Source organism: Pseudonaja textilis, chromosome 2, assembly GCF_049901715.1.
Source record: "Pseudonaja textilis isolate UNSWEBS1 chromosome 2, rPseTex1.2, whole genome shotgun sequence".
In the NCBI taxonomy this organism is placed as follows: Eukaryota; Metazoa; Chordata; class Lepidosauria; order Squamata; family Elapidae; genus Pseudonaja; species Pseudonaja textilis.
In genome coordinates, this window is record NC_141991.1 from 117,910,825 (window position 1) to 117,925,185 (window position 14,361).

At 34.6% G+C, this 14,361-nt stretch overlaps 2 protein-coding genes across 4 annotated transcripts in view; one reads left to right on the top strand and one right to left on the bottom strand.

The window, feature by feature from the left end:
* Nucleotides 1-228: 228 nt before the first annotated feature.
* Nucleotides 229-13,452, bottom strand: LOC113453655 (uncharacterized). Its single transcript, XM_087925029.1, has 6 exons — nt 13,343-13,452; nt 12,960-13,035; nt 12,088-12,182; nt 10,926-11,062; nt 8,005-8,145; nt 229-312 (listed from the first exon to the last, which is right to left on the bottom strand). The coding sequence occupies exons 3-6, from the start codon at nt 12,131-12,133 to the stop codon at nt 256-258; spliced, it is 381 nt and encodes a 126-aa protein (XP_087781155.1). The 5' UTR covers nt 12,134-12,182; nt 12,960-13,035; nt 13,343-13,452; the 3' UTR covers nt 229-255.
* LOC113443096 (uncharacterized) overlaps nt 8,187-14,361 on the top strand; it is a 78,788-nt gene continuing 72,613 nt past the window's right edge. The window contains exons 1-3 of one of the 3 annotated variants that reach the window (XR_015741866.1): nt 8,187-8,842; nt 10,835-11,257; nt 12,825-13,346. Coding sequence is in view for 1 of the 3 variants with exons in the window: in XM_087925028.1 (XP_087781154.1) it covers nt 11,255-11,257 (3 nt within the window). In the remaining 2 variants the exon portion in view is untranslated. Of the gene's footprint in view, nt 8,843-10,834; nt 11,258-12,824; nt 13,347-14,361 lie in introns of those variants that run through there. The other 2 variants (XR_015741867.1, XM_087925028.1) reach the window with 2 other exon arrangements.

Sequence of the window (14,361 nt, forward strand, 5' to 3'; positions counted from 1 at the left end):
TGGTCACATGATGAAAATTCAGACATTGACAGCTGCCATGTATTTATGATGATTGCAAATAAAAAAATTCAAATTTCACGCTGTTGATGGATGTCCAGAAATACTAAAGATTTTTTAGAAAAAAATACCTGGTAGGTGAGAAAATTATTTTCCTTCATGCAAGGAAAGGATCAGATGATGCCATCTAATTTGAAGTTTATGTTTTCACATTTCATAATACTTTGAGACTTACCTTTTTCTAGCATGGAAAAAGCTTTAGAGAGAGGCAGTGCATCTTCCATTGGAATCTTGTAGGCCAACAAAGTGGATATCCTAAAAATAGGTGAAACCATAAGTATCCTAAGGGGAGGAGAAATAATAATGCCACCTCCGGGGCTGCTTGTTCCAACTTGAGTCAGCCCATTCAAACTGATCTTCCTTGGCAAAATTATCGGTGGTTCCCCACTTTCTGGAAAGAGAGGGGTTGAGTCTATTAAAAAGTGTGTCTCTGTGTGGGCCTCAATATTATGGAATAGCCTGCTCCTGGAAACCACTTTAGCTTTTTCAGTGATAATGGGGAAATATCACACTGGAGGAGGTTGATTAATTAAGACCCAATCCCACCTTCCCCCATCCAGCTGCATTCTTCTCCATCTTTTTTTTTTTTTATATAAATTTTTATTATTTTTTTAACATAAAAAACACAACAACAAAACATAAAAGTATCAGCTCCCCCATATTTTTGTACACACCGTAAGTCGGTTGGTCCATCGGTTTTGTGCATTCACCTCATAGTCACAATTACAGTTACTTTATATAATACTCTTATCAATACAAATTTATAAATCCTAGTATCTCTATTAAAGAAAAAAAAAAAAAAATTTGACTAAACTTTTATTCGGTCATGCCTTTATGAGATAACTATATTTTAAATATTTTATTCTAAAACAAATCTTATAATCATACCAATTCTATCCCAAATATGAAAAAGAAAGAAACAAAGAAAACTATTATATAAATATAGTATCAAAAACCAATAAAAGGAAAGGGAAAATAAAGTCATTATTATTCCTTATTATCTAACTTTTATATTTTAATATTTCATCATTCAACCATTGATAGAAAAGATCCCAAACTAAATAAAATTGTTTATCTTCTTGCTCTCTAATTTCAAAAGTCAATCTACTCATCTCAGCACATTCCAAAATTTTCTTTACAACTTCTTCTTGCAATGGAATTTTCTCATTTTTCCAATTTTTGCAAATACAATCCTAGCAGCAGTCAATACATTTACAATCAAATATTTCAACTCTTTACTATAAGTATCTGGTAGTATTCCCAATAGAAAAAACTCCGGTTTCAAGTCTATATGCTTCTTTGTCATTTTTTCCAGCCACATGTGGATTTTAGTCCAATATTTTCTAGCATCCTCACAAGTCCACCACATGTGATAGTATGAACCAGGTTTCTGATGACATTTCCAGCATTTTTCGGATTTGTTCTTAAACATTCTTGCTATCCTTGTCGGGGGGAAAATGCCACCTGTAAAACATCTTATACAAGTTTTCTTTATAGGCTGTAGACATTGTCATTTTATAATTTTGCGACCATAATTTCTGCCATTTCTCTAAATCAATCCCATATCCAAAATTCCTCCCCCACGCAATCATAGTTTCTTTAACTTGTTCTTCCTCAAGCTTAATTTGCAATAAATAACCATACAATTTTTTAATCACCTTTTCATCAGTACCCATCAAAATCTTATCCAAGTCAGTTTGCTTATCATAAAATCCCTCTGCTTTGGAATCCTCATAGTACTTTGAATATATTTGCAAATATGAAAACCAATTCATCCGTATACCTTGTTCTTCCAATTTTTGCATCGATTTAAGTTCACCCTTTTCATCTAATAATTCCCCATAGTTAACTGTTTGTTCCTTTTTATAGATTATAGGATAAGAAAACGCTTCTATCGTCGATAACCAAACTGGAATTTTCAAATAACACTGTTTTTATCTTCTCCCAATTCAACCACAGAGACTCCGTATATAATGCCTTCTAAAATACCCCTGTGTTTTAGTTCCCTTGTACCATAAAAAAGCATGCCAGCCCAACAACAAATCATGACCTTCTAATGTCAACAATCTGGTTTTCCTTAATGTTATCCATTCTTTAACCCACGTCAAGTTTGCAGCTTGGTAGTACAACTCCCAATTAGGCAGTCCAAACCCTCCTCTAAATCTAGCATCCTGTAAAAGCTTTAACTTTATTCTTGCTTTCTTACCTTGCCATATATACTTCAAAACAATTTTATTTAAATCCTCAAAATATTCTTTTCCAAGCCTAATTGGTATTGTTTGAAACAAAAATAAGACTCTGGGTAAAATGTTCATCTTAATTGTTGAAATCCTTCCTATTAATGACAATTGTAAGTTCTCCCATTTTTTCAAGTCTTGAGCTATCTGTTGTTTAAGTTTAATATAATTATTCTCCTTCAATGTACTACATCTTGATGTCAAATATATCCCCAGATACTTAACCTTGTTTGTAACTTGAATTTTTAACAGTTCTGCCAACTCTTCCCTTTGTTTCAGCAACATATTCTTTGACAAAATCTTTGTTTTATCTCTATTTATTTTCAAACCAGCCACCTCCCCATAGACCTCTATCTTTTCCAACAGTTTCGAGGCTGTTTCTATAGGGTCTTCCAAGATAAAGACTAGGTCATCTGCAAAGGCTTGTAGTTTAAATTCTTCCTTTTTAATTTTCATTCCTTTTATAGTTTTATCTTCTCTGATATTTCTGTTCAACACTTCCAAAGTCAATACAAATATCAAGGAGAAAGAGGACAACCTTGTCTTGTGCCTTTTCTTATATTAATAGGATCTGTAAATTCTCCCTCCATCATTACCTTAGCTGTTTGTTCATTATAAATTGCTTCTATTGCCTGAATAAATCTTCTAGCAAAGCCCATCTGTTCCATTAAAAGTAACATAAATCTCCAATTCACGTTATCAAATGCCTTTTGAGCATCTAAAAATATCAAAGCCATTTGCTTTTCAGGATGTGCCTCATAGTATTCCAGGGTGTCCAGAATTACTCTCATATTGTCTCTGATTTGTCGCTTTGGCAAAAACCCATTTTGGTCTGGGTGGATAAAGTTATTCAAGTACTTTTTAAGTCTTTCTGCTAATATTGAAGCAAAAATTTTATAATCTGCATTTAATAAAGAAATCGGTCTATAATTCTTGATTTGCAGTAGGTCCGCCTCCTCTTTTGGAATAAGTGTAATGTAAGCCTCTGACCATGTTTTAGGTATCATCTTTTTAACATAACTTCATTCATAACTTCTAACAGTGGAATACACAGTGATTCTTGAAAGATTTTATAAAATTCTACAGGAAACCCGTCTGGACCTGGTGCCTTTCCATTATTTTGTTTCTTAAGTGCTTGACTTAACTCCATCATTGTTATATTACTTTCTAGCATTTCTTCAATCTCTTTAGGTATCTTAGGTAGATTTGCATTCTGTAGGTATTGTTTAACTTTCTCCTCATCAATGTCTTCTTTCTTATACAAATGCTTATAAAAATCATAAATAATCTCTTTTTTTCTTTGCTGCCATAACAAATTTTACCTTGGTCGTCTATTAACTGCGGTATTTTCCTCGACTCTTTCTCCTTTCTCAATTTGTACGCTAGCCATCTACCTGGCTTATTTGCATCCTCAAAATAATTCTGTTTAGCATTCCTAATTTTCTGTGCCAGTTCTTCTTTCTCTATTAAATCCATTTTATGTTTAGTTATATCCAGTTTCATTTTAACATCTTTCTGTGTGGCATTTTCTGTAATTCTTTTTCAAGTCCCTTATATTCATCATCCAAGGCTTTAAGAGTTCGCCTTTTCCTGTTGTTCTTTTTCTTGTATAGTCTATTATCAAGCCTCTAACATAGGCCTTCATTGTGTCCCAAACATTCTGTATTGAGGTGTCTTCTTTTCTGTTCTCTTTAAAGAAGAAGGCCAATTCTTTCTCCATCCATTGTATAAATTCCTTATCCTTTAAAATAGAATTATTTAATGTCCATCTCGATCTTTTCCTTTGTCCCTTCCATTCAATTGTCAATGGGTTATGGTCAGCCCAAGAACTTGTTTCAATATTTACTTCTTGAATACTAGACATTAAATCTGTTGAGATCCAAATCATATCCAGTCTGGACCATGATAGATGCCTATTTGAATAGAACGTAAATTGCTTAGATTTATCATTTCTTTCTCTCCATATGTCTTTTAAAGTTAATTCATCTATCATTTTAAAAAGGATTTAGGAAGAATTTTCCTGTTATGCTTTACTGTTGTTGCAATATAGTCAAGTCTATTATCCACAATTCCATTAAAGTCTCCCATCATAATTACATTAGCATAGTCAAGTTCGGCAGTCTTAGTATGTAATTTTCTATAGAATTCTTCCTGTTTATCATTCGGTGCATAAATTGCAATCAAAAGTATCTTTCTATTATTGTCCATTATTTCTACCATTAATATTCTCCCATCATCATCTGTATAAATCATTTTTGCTGGAATGGCCTCTTTAATATATAAAACCACCCCTCTTTTCTTGGATTGTGTCAAAGAGGTAAACAATTTCCCTAATTTTGGTTGTAATAACAATTGTTCATGTTGCTTTTTAATATGAACTTCTTGTAAACAAATTATGTCGAACCTTAATTTCATTAATTTATGGAAAATCTTCCTTCTCTTAGCAGCTGAGTTCAGTCCATTTATATTCATTGTAATCAATTTTTTTTCTTCCATAATTATGCTTTATATTTAGATTTAACCACTCTCGTGGGTCTTGCCTCACGTTGATCTTTAATATCCACTTGTCCACCTACTGCACCTTCTTCTTTTCCAACCTCCATTTGTTCCTCTTGAGATTCAATTGATGGGACCTCCTTTCCTGCTCCTCCTTCTCTGCCTCCAAAACCTCTGCGCAAAACAGTTCTGCTTTCTCAATTGAATCAATTCTATGTCTCTGTTCCTGCCACGTAAACATCAATCCTTCTGGAATCAACCACCTGTAAGACACCTCTTTTTCCAATAACCTTTTAGTCAGGAATCGGTATTCTCTTCTCATCTCTCTCACTCTTCTAGGTATTTGTTTTAAAACCAAAATTTCTTTACTTTTGTATTTCAGTGGCTTCTCTCTTGCTACTTGCAATATTTGTGTCTTCAAAGATTTTTTAATAAATCTAATATGAACTTCTCTGGGTAGGTTATTTCTCATCGCATATCTTGTAAAAACTCGATATATCTCATCAATTCCATCCATCATCTTCTCTTCTGTTATCTCGAGCGCCTCCGCCAAGATTCCTACCATTATCGCAACCAAATCTTGTCCTTTTTCTTCTTCTATATTTTGGAATCTAAGATAAAATTCTGCTCTATCCAACTCCCACTTCAACATCTCACTTTTTTTCTTGTTCAATCGCTGTTAATCTATTGTCGATATTTCCAATTTTCTCCTCTCTTTGTTTGCCTCCCTCTTCAACATTTTGGAGTCTCTCTTCATATTTTTCCATCATCTGTTCCATCCTACCTGTTCTTTGTTCAATAGTATCCATTTTTACCTTAAGATCTTGAATTCCTTGCATAATCATCTGGAAGGATACTCTTTCTTGTTCTTTTTCTTTCTCTTTATCTTGCTTTAACAATGTCTGAATTGAACGCTGTCCAGATGGTGGGAGGCAGAAGCAGACATAGAGGCACCCGAAGATATAAATTTCTTACTCATTTTAAGTGGTTCCAACTCTTCAAGTTTTTTCAAATTTTAATCCACAAAAAAAAAAAAAAAAATATGAAATTTTAATCCAAGGTAAAAAGGCCAACAATAAAAAAGCCAAAAGTGAGAGAAAAAAAGAAAAAAAGAAAAAAATTCTTCAAATTCTTCCTGACCTTAGTCCAATAAAAAAAAAAAAAAAAACCATAAAAAAAGTAACAGTAAAAATAAAAACCCAATAATAATAATAAACAAGACAAAGCCAAAAGGAAGAAGGGAAGAAGAAAAAGAGAAAAAACAAAAAACAAAACAAAAACCAAGAAAAATAAGTTTCTTCAGATTCCACACCTTAGTCCAGCCAGAAAAAAAAAAAAAAAAAAAAGAAAAAACCTCAATTAAAAAAGGAAAAAGAAATAGTCCGCTAATGTACATTAAAAAAAAAAAAAAAAAAAAGGAAAAAAGAGAAAACAGGATCCAAATAGGCAAAAGAAAAAAATAAAATCAGTTAAATCAAAATAAAATATAAGTAGAAAAAGAAATTCAGAGGCTTCCTTTGCAAATAAATCAAGCTTAAAAGTCAGGACCTTGATGTTAGTGAAGGGGTTGGCAGAACTCAAAAAAACAACAACACTGCACTCTATTTAATTATCCAAGGCTCTAATTATAACTCCCTTCTCTTTCCCACAAGCTTCAAAGCTGAGCCATGTATATCCAGAAAGACACCTGTAATAATATTCCACAAAGTGCTTTCCTCTATCTTATCAGGGATGTCCTTGAGAAGAAGAGTCTATTTTTTTTTTTAAATATTTCCGAGCCTCTAGGTGGCAGTGTTACAAAGTATCATAGTTCTCACTTTCCCCCTCCTCTCTTAAGGGAAAGCCGGCTTGCAATACACAAAACAGAAACCGAGAAATCAAACAAAATCAAGAGAAGCCTCTAGCCCAGAAAAAAAAAAAAATAAAAAGTCCAGAAGAAGAATAAAACATATGAATATATAGAAAAAGAAAACAGTCCAGTTATCCAATAAGTAACAATAGAGTCCGGAAGCAAAGAAAAGAAAAAAATGGATTCTCTCTTTGACGTTTCCCTAAAAAAAACGCCGCTAAATCAATTTTGTCAAAAAACAAAACAAAAATCACACAGGTTTCTTCAGATAATTAGAGTAAACTTTCCAAATTCAAAAAATTAAATAAAAAAAGAAGTTCTCACCCAACCGACAAACTCTTTCTCAAACTCTTTCCGTCTGGAGTCGCCCGGCCTCAGCAGCATGGGGGCTGCCTCTCCGCCGCTGGCAAGAAGAGCTTCACCCGGGCTCTCCAGGGATTTTGCGGTATCCCCGGAATCCTCAGGATATGCTCTTCACGATGGCTGTCCCTACGGGACAGCGTAGGTCCGTGGACCGGCCAGTGGCGGAGATATCGGCTGCAATCGAGGAGCTCGATTGCAGACCGTATCGCCACGGCGCAAGCTCCTCCCATCTCCCCGCATTCTTCTCCATCTTGTAACTACTTTGATTGTACTTTCATTTTATCCCTGATGTTTTTAATGTTTTGATGCTGTAAGATGCCAAGAGTGGCTTTAAAACAAGATGGTGGCAAATCAATTTAATGATCAATAAAAATTAAAACTTTCTAGAAGGCAATTAAAATCAAGATACTATACAATAATAAACAATAATCTGCATCACTGATAATTCTGACCTATTGACTATTGGGCAGAGCGACCCAATTTGTATATATAGAAACTTTAAAAATAAAGGTGCAGTTTGTTCAGGGAGGAGTAACAAAGATTTTATTTATTTGTATCCCACCTTTTTAATTTTAACAAATAACTCAAGGTGTTGAACATAACCAACACACTTTCCTCCTCCTATTTTCCCCACAAAAACAGTGAGGTAGGTTGGGCTGAAAATGAGCGATTGGCCCAAAGTCACCCAGCTGGCGTTTATGGCTAAGGCAGGACTAGAACTCAGTCTTTGACTTTCTAGCCTGAAGACCAAACTGGCTTTCCACATTATATACTGTACATCTCCATCTTTGCCACAATATGGCATTAATTGGCAAAACATACAGCATGATCATCTGGATCAAGGGAATGAATTTGTCCTCAGAAGCAAAATCTTCCTAAAAGGAGATTAATTTTTTAGAAAAGGAATTTTATTCTTCAGTTAAACCATCCCAAAAGCACAAGGATTTCCATTTCAAACAATTTTAAGCATTCACTCCAGTTGTAGATAAATGTTGCTGTTACCTTTCTTGACAAGCTGCTTGTGGGAAAATTTTTAGAATCTGAGTATTCACAAGATCTCCTTGTTCTACTCCCTTTACTTTTATTTGCAGCAAATAATTTTTTCCAAATTTGCTTTTCAGGTACTGAATTGAACCCAGACACCTGCCAAAACAAAATATCAGCATACAATGTATGGCATCACATTGTTATTGGGTAGCACTATTCTGATCCATGCCCCACAGGCTGATTTTAAAAGATATCAGGCCATTGAGCTTTCAATGGCATTGCTAAATTCATGTAGAGAGGAGAAAGGATTAAGTGTACAAGGAGCATGGGACCTTGTGCTCTTCTGTAACCACTGATGATGATACGTAGTTCGGTAATGAAATATCTTCAAGAAAACAACAAAGCTCATAGAGAGTCAAAAACCCTTCAGTTCAAACCTGAACAACAAATATTCTCTTCTATCAGATCTTCTATCATTTGGGCTGACAGGCAACAATTGCAAATGGAGAGAGGCTAGGAGAAATGCCTTTAAGTCATACCCTATTTTCCATTGCATTCTCATGTGCCTCAATCCATGTTATATCTGATATTTGGAATCCTGTTATATTTTGATATGTTTTTCCCTTACCTTTTCAATCCAATTCACATCTAAGAACTCTCTGTTTTGAGTGACGTGGAATAAATAAGTCTGACAGCTTGCCTTGCAAATTTACAGGAATTTCCTAGCTAAAAGATGGTTTGCTGAAAGTTGACAGGCTGGGATTCACTCTTAATACTAAAAGTAGTAAGAACATTCCGAAGCCTTCATTATTATGTGGAAGTGAGAATTAAGAATGTCAAGAGAGATATTCCAGTAAGTTGAATGTACTGTAAGAAATTTTAGTTGAAAAAATATGAGGATTTAAAATAAAACAGATTGAATATATATTTTACTACTAATCATACATGACAAAAGGACATAAACCAACAGTATAAACACATTTTTCTGCAGTTATAAATCTGCAGAATAACAACAGAATGCTCCTGTGTGAAGCAATGGCAGCTGCAAGAAATTTGGAAGAAGTTGGAGATGTTAAGATTTCATTACAATGACATAAAACAAATAAAAACCTGATTGGAACATGTGCAACGTAACCCGTATAAGTAGCCTCATAGTGAGATAGCTGGCAAATAAATTTAACAAACAAATAAACATGTGCAGGGGTTGTAACGGTGGGATCCACATTGTACAAATAAGAGATGGGAGGAATATCTGGAGTAGGGGCTCTAGTTTCTCCAGATCACAGTAACAGGTTTGCTCTGCAAAAACAGAGCAAAACACCTTCTCTCCAATATCACAAAGGTCAAGCCATGAAAGCAGGCCAAAGAAAGAGACTCTACTGTGTGTAGGATAGATAGCACAACATAAGTAATTTGATGGAGAGAAGGGTTCCTGTTTATATCCCTCCAGTATTATTTAGAACACTTTGATCTATTTGCAAAGATGTACTGATCATAGGGTGCTGGAGTATGACTCTTAATAGTCTCATATCCAACAGAGCTTGACACTAGAAGTTGCATTGGCATAGATCATTGTGGATTCTAGTTTTCCTAGAAAAAGAAAAAGTGTCAAAAAGATTTATGATGGATAGGGAATCACTGGAAAGATGAAGCTTAAGCCAGATATAGAGCTGATTTTCACATTCCAGCAGGATCATCCCAGTTTCAAAATTGATTGTTAAGGTTGAAGAGTAACACAAAACACAAAACAGCACCCTTAGGAATGTAGACTGGCTTTAGCACTATTGTTAGCCTCATCAGAAATAGATTAAATTTGTTCACACCAGATACCAAAAAGTTAAAATTCTATACTAAGGTATTTGAAGCATGATACTTGGACTATAATATTTTTGTTTATCTTCCATTAAAGTTTGTATTGTTCAAGTTCTTTTCCGTAACAACAAATCCCATTATTTTGGTTTTGGTGTAGTTTTGTGTATCTTAACTTCCTACAATGTATCACTAGGGCTTAAAGATTTTTTCTAAGACCAATGTGAGTCAAAGAAAAAACAGTCACATCATCAGCATAAAAAAGCACTGCTAAATTGTCCACCATAGGGTTAAGGAAAGTAGAATTCTTTTTAGCTATGGTATGCACAATTTAGCTACCTAAATATTAAGTGGGAAAGGGGCTTATTTCTTTCTTTTTTTCCTAAATGGGGATATCAGCAGATAGTTGTCACAACAAATTTAACTTGCGTAACTCATTTTGGGGCAATGTTCCAATGAAGCAAGCTAACATCTGTTCTTCAGTAGAATATTTGAAGTTTGTTTTTGATTAATCAGCAAAATAGGAGAAGAGTATCCATCAGACCACACAGCAAGAGGTCATCTGTGATAACATATTCTTTGTACACTGCTGCACTTTCCACTAACTACAACTTCTGAGTAATCTTCAAAGTTAACATCAGAGGACACATACAGTAAAGTCTGTATCCTTTTTTCATGCAGAAATTATTCACATATGAGAATCAGTGCACATAAAAGGTTTCTCGTATAAATAATAATAATAATAATAAGTCTTTATTGATTAGCCCTTGGGCCATACCAAAGTACAAAGTTCCAGCAACAATTTGTTATTAAAATTTAATAAAAGCAATTCAAAATGAAATTTGATAAAATACTATTTAAAATGGAACTTGATAAAATACAATTTAAAATGGAATCTGGACAAAATACGATTTAAGATGAAATAGTAATAAAATATAAATATAAATTACTAAGTGCATTACCATAACTCTCTTCCAAGTAATGCTTAAAAGTGTTGTGGTATTCAAGAACTCCATTATTGCTTACTCTGTTTCAGAGTTTGAACTTCATCCATCATAACCAAGAAGAGGAAAAGTACAAGAAAGTCATATGTGCTCAACAAAGAAACCATGCACTGGAAAACCTACCTGAGCTGTCCAGACACCACGATAGCTACTCCGTCGCACACTGCCTCTGCTTCCTCCATGTGGTGAGTTGTCAAAATGACTCCTTCTTCCTTCTCCTGCAGCATAGTGTGAATTGCTCTCCGAAAGAAACCATTCAGCTGATGAAAATGAAGGAAACCCGAATTCTGCTATGATTCAGCTTTAATTGATGAGTGGAACATCCTAGCCAGAACACTAGAATGCCTGAATCTAATCCCAATAAATCTGAATGAGCATAATATAAAGAGGTATAAAGAGGTGGATGAGAAATCAGAACAAGTGCCTCAGCTTGTGCATCACTCGTATGGAATATGGTAAAACTTGCTTCTTTTCCGTATTGGTTAGATTGTATATTTTTAAAACAGGCAAGATTAAGATTAATGCATTTTAGTCAGTATTTCATGGATGTATCAGGAACGTGAACAAAGCAGTACTAGATCCATAGGATATGTAACAATTCCTAGCTCTTAAAATAATTTCAAATGCAATTGGAAAGAGTCATGCAAGTATGCAAGAATGATAGTCTGCATAGAAAGTTGGTAAATAAATAAACTAAAATTAGTATCAGGTCTGTGCTATTCCTGGAGACTCTCTAGATTTAAGGACCTCTGAAAGAGACATTTTCTTCAAATGGAATGGTGAAGATAGACAAATAGCTAATTGTCTTATCTCCTTCCATTTCACTGGCATGATATCAATGGGCATTTCATAAATCTCAAGATTGGCTGGTTATATTTTATTTTATTATTTTATATTTTATTTTATTTTATATGACTTGGCAGTTTCAATGAGAAATAGCCTAATGCATTTCCATTGGAAAAGGAGGACACTGAAAGCCCTGCAACACTCTCTTTTAATCCCTGGAATCATGAATAAATACAAGACAGCTGGGTGTCTCTAGAAAGCCTGAGATTCATCACAAACACAGATACAAAAATAACATTTTCTAACAGCACATTAAGAAGCTACAAGAGGTATGAGTGGAAATCACCTCCCCATGGAATTTTGTCAAAAACTTTTCATTAATTCAAACAATACATACTTGATTGTTGAGATATAAAAGATAAGAGTTTGGCAATGCATTTTTATTACAATTGTAAGTGTGCAAACCTACTCCTAAAAGTTCAATGCACAGGTCACTTACCACACTTGGTGTTTTCCTTTGGGATCCAGGCCAGTGGTTGGTTCATCTAGTAGCCACACGGTAGGATTACTCCACATGCTCAGAGCAAAGCACAACTGAAATGCGGGAAATTATATTAAACCCTCAATTATCAGGAAAGTTATTCAATTACAGCAAAGTCTCTTGGGGTAAATTAGTGAAGGCTTAATTTATAATTCCATAGAGCTTCCAGGTATTGCAGCCCACCAACAAAACATGAAAATGCAGCCTTTACAAACTGAACTGCATAATGTAAATCAGGACATTAAAAATCACTACCCATTTATTCTTAACCATGTACAGTTTTGTTCTATATGGTTGTCTATGTGCTCAGATTTTTAAGGTGTCTTATTTAAGAATCTTAATATGCTACATGATTCCTACAGCAATATAACAGAATTTCAGAAAACGGTTGAGGAATGCAATGAATCACAATGCTATGTAAAGAAATAAGTCAGTTTAGAGGTTTTTGGGCTTGAGTACTCGGGAACATGCTAGTGTGTCATTCTTTAGCATGGTCTCCTTTCCTTTAGTCAGGTGAAAGAGCGACATATTTTTTAAGCAAGGAGCACATCACACTAATTCTAGTTATGCATGGTGTTGCCAGCATAAAATGCAGATATCCATGGTGTCCTAGCATGGCTCCTCGTGCCAAAGGGCCTCCTCCCTTATCTTCAGCCCCGTCTCTTCTTTTCTCAACTTCATTTTTTTATTTTAAGGAAATACTTTCAGAGAGCAGACAAGCTGGACAAAAACTGCATTGAGGAAGAAGTTTAAAAGGAGGAATGTCAAAGCACAGCTGGATATGGTATCACAAGACCTGTAGCTAAAATATAGAGAATCACAGAGCTTACTTTTCGACTTAATCTGGCAGATGATGTCTTAGTTGTCTTTTTAAAATGCTCTTTGAGGACTAGAACTCGAGCTATTCTGAAAAAAGCAGAAATTTTGCTGTTTTAATCTCTATGTGAGGCTCTTTGTATGACAATTGCAAAACAGAGCACACTGCAATAAAATAACACGAATGGATATGTATGTATATATGTATGTATGTATGTATGTTAGTTATTCAGATACATAAAAATACCTGTTGTTTGCTAATTACTCCGAAAGCAATTTCATACTTTCCAGAGTATTGTTAATTTCAGACATGCAGCCTGAGAAATTCAACTCCTAAGAAAGAAAAATCTTGAGAAATACATTTTATAATAAAAACAATACCTTGGGCTCTCAGTACCGATTAATGGCCATCGTAGCATCGTCCTTCCTGATCCCTTTTATGGCTGCAAAAATCTCCAAATGTTCTTTCATGGTCAAGTTGGACCAGAGCGCATTCTCTTGAGGACAGTAGCCAAGAGCAGCATTTTCCTCTGCCACAGCTTCATCAGCTCCTTTAATCTGCACCTGATCCAAATAGGTAGCATAAGAATTCCATTTGTTTTGGTCCAATGTAAGAATATATTTTGAAATATCAGTAAGGTGACAAGGAACATTTCTGATCAACAAGGACTTTCATTTATATTAAATCAGTAAGTTTATTTAAGAACTTAATGTTATCCAAGAAGGAAGAGGAGACCTAGCACAATACCGTATTTCCCCATGTATAAGCACCCCCTTTGTATAAGCCACCCCCAATTTTTGGACTGTGAAGTTTTGAAAAAAATATTTTATTAGAGAAACAAGTTATGAAGAAAGAAAATTTACAAAGAAACAAAATTCGACGTCTAGATCTACAACTTCGGTCATGACGCGAAGCGGTGCGGCGACGCTAGCAATCTATGCATCGGAGCGAGTAGGAACGAAGCATTCAGGCCGATGCCTAGCGTATGCATTTCTATCACGTACTCGCACTCGTAATCGTATCATCACGTACAATTTTTACAAAAAAGTATAGCATACTGCTGGAAAACCAGTTTATTCCTACTTTATTATTTTATGCATTTTTCACGTATAAAAAGTGTACCTGCTTTGTATATGCCACCCCCCTACTTTTTGGGCTTGAAAATTTTGGAAAAAAGGGGTGGCTTATACATGGGGAAATACGGTATATGAATAATGCAGAAGCAGGCAATATGGCAGATCATAAGGACTGTGGATAACTAAATTGCAATGAAGGCAACATAGGAAGCTCCGCAGAAAGTTTTCCCTCCAATTATTACTCCTGTGATAAATTAATAAATAGATTTTTTTCAATGGGTCTGTCTTTTCTTTGTCTATTCTCTGATAAATTACAGTAATATTATTTAAAGCAATTAT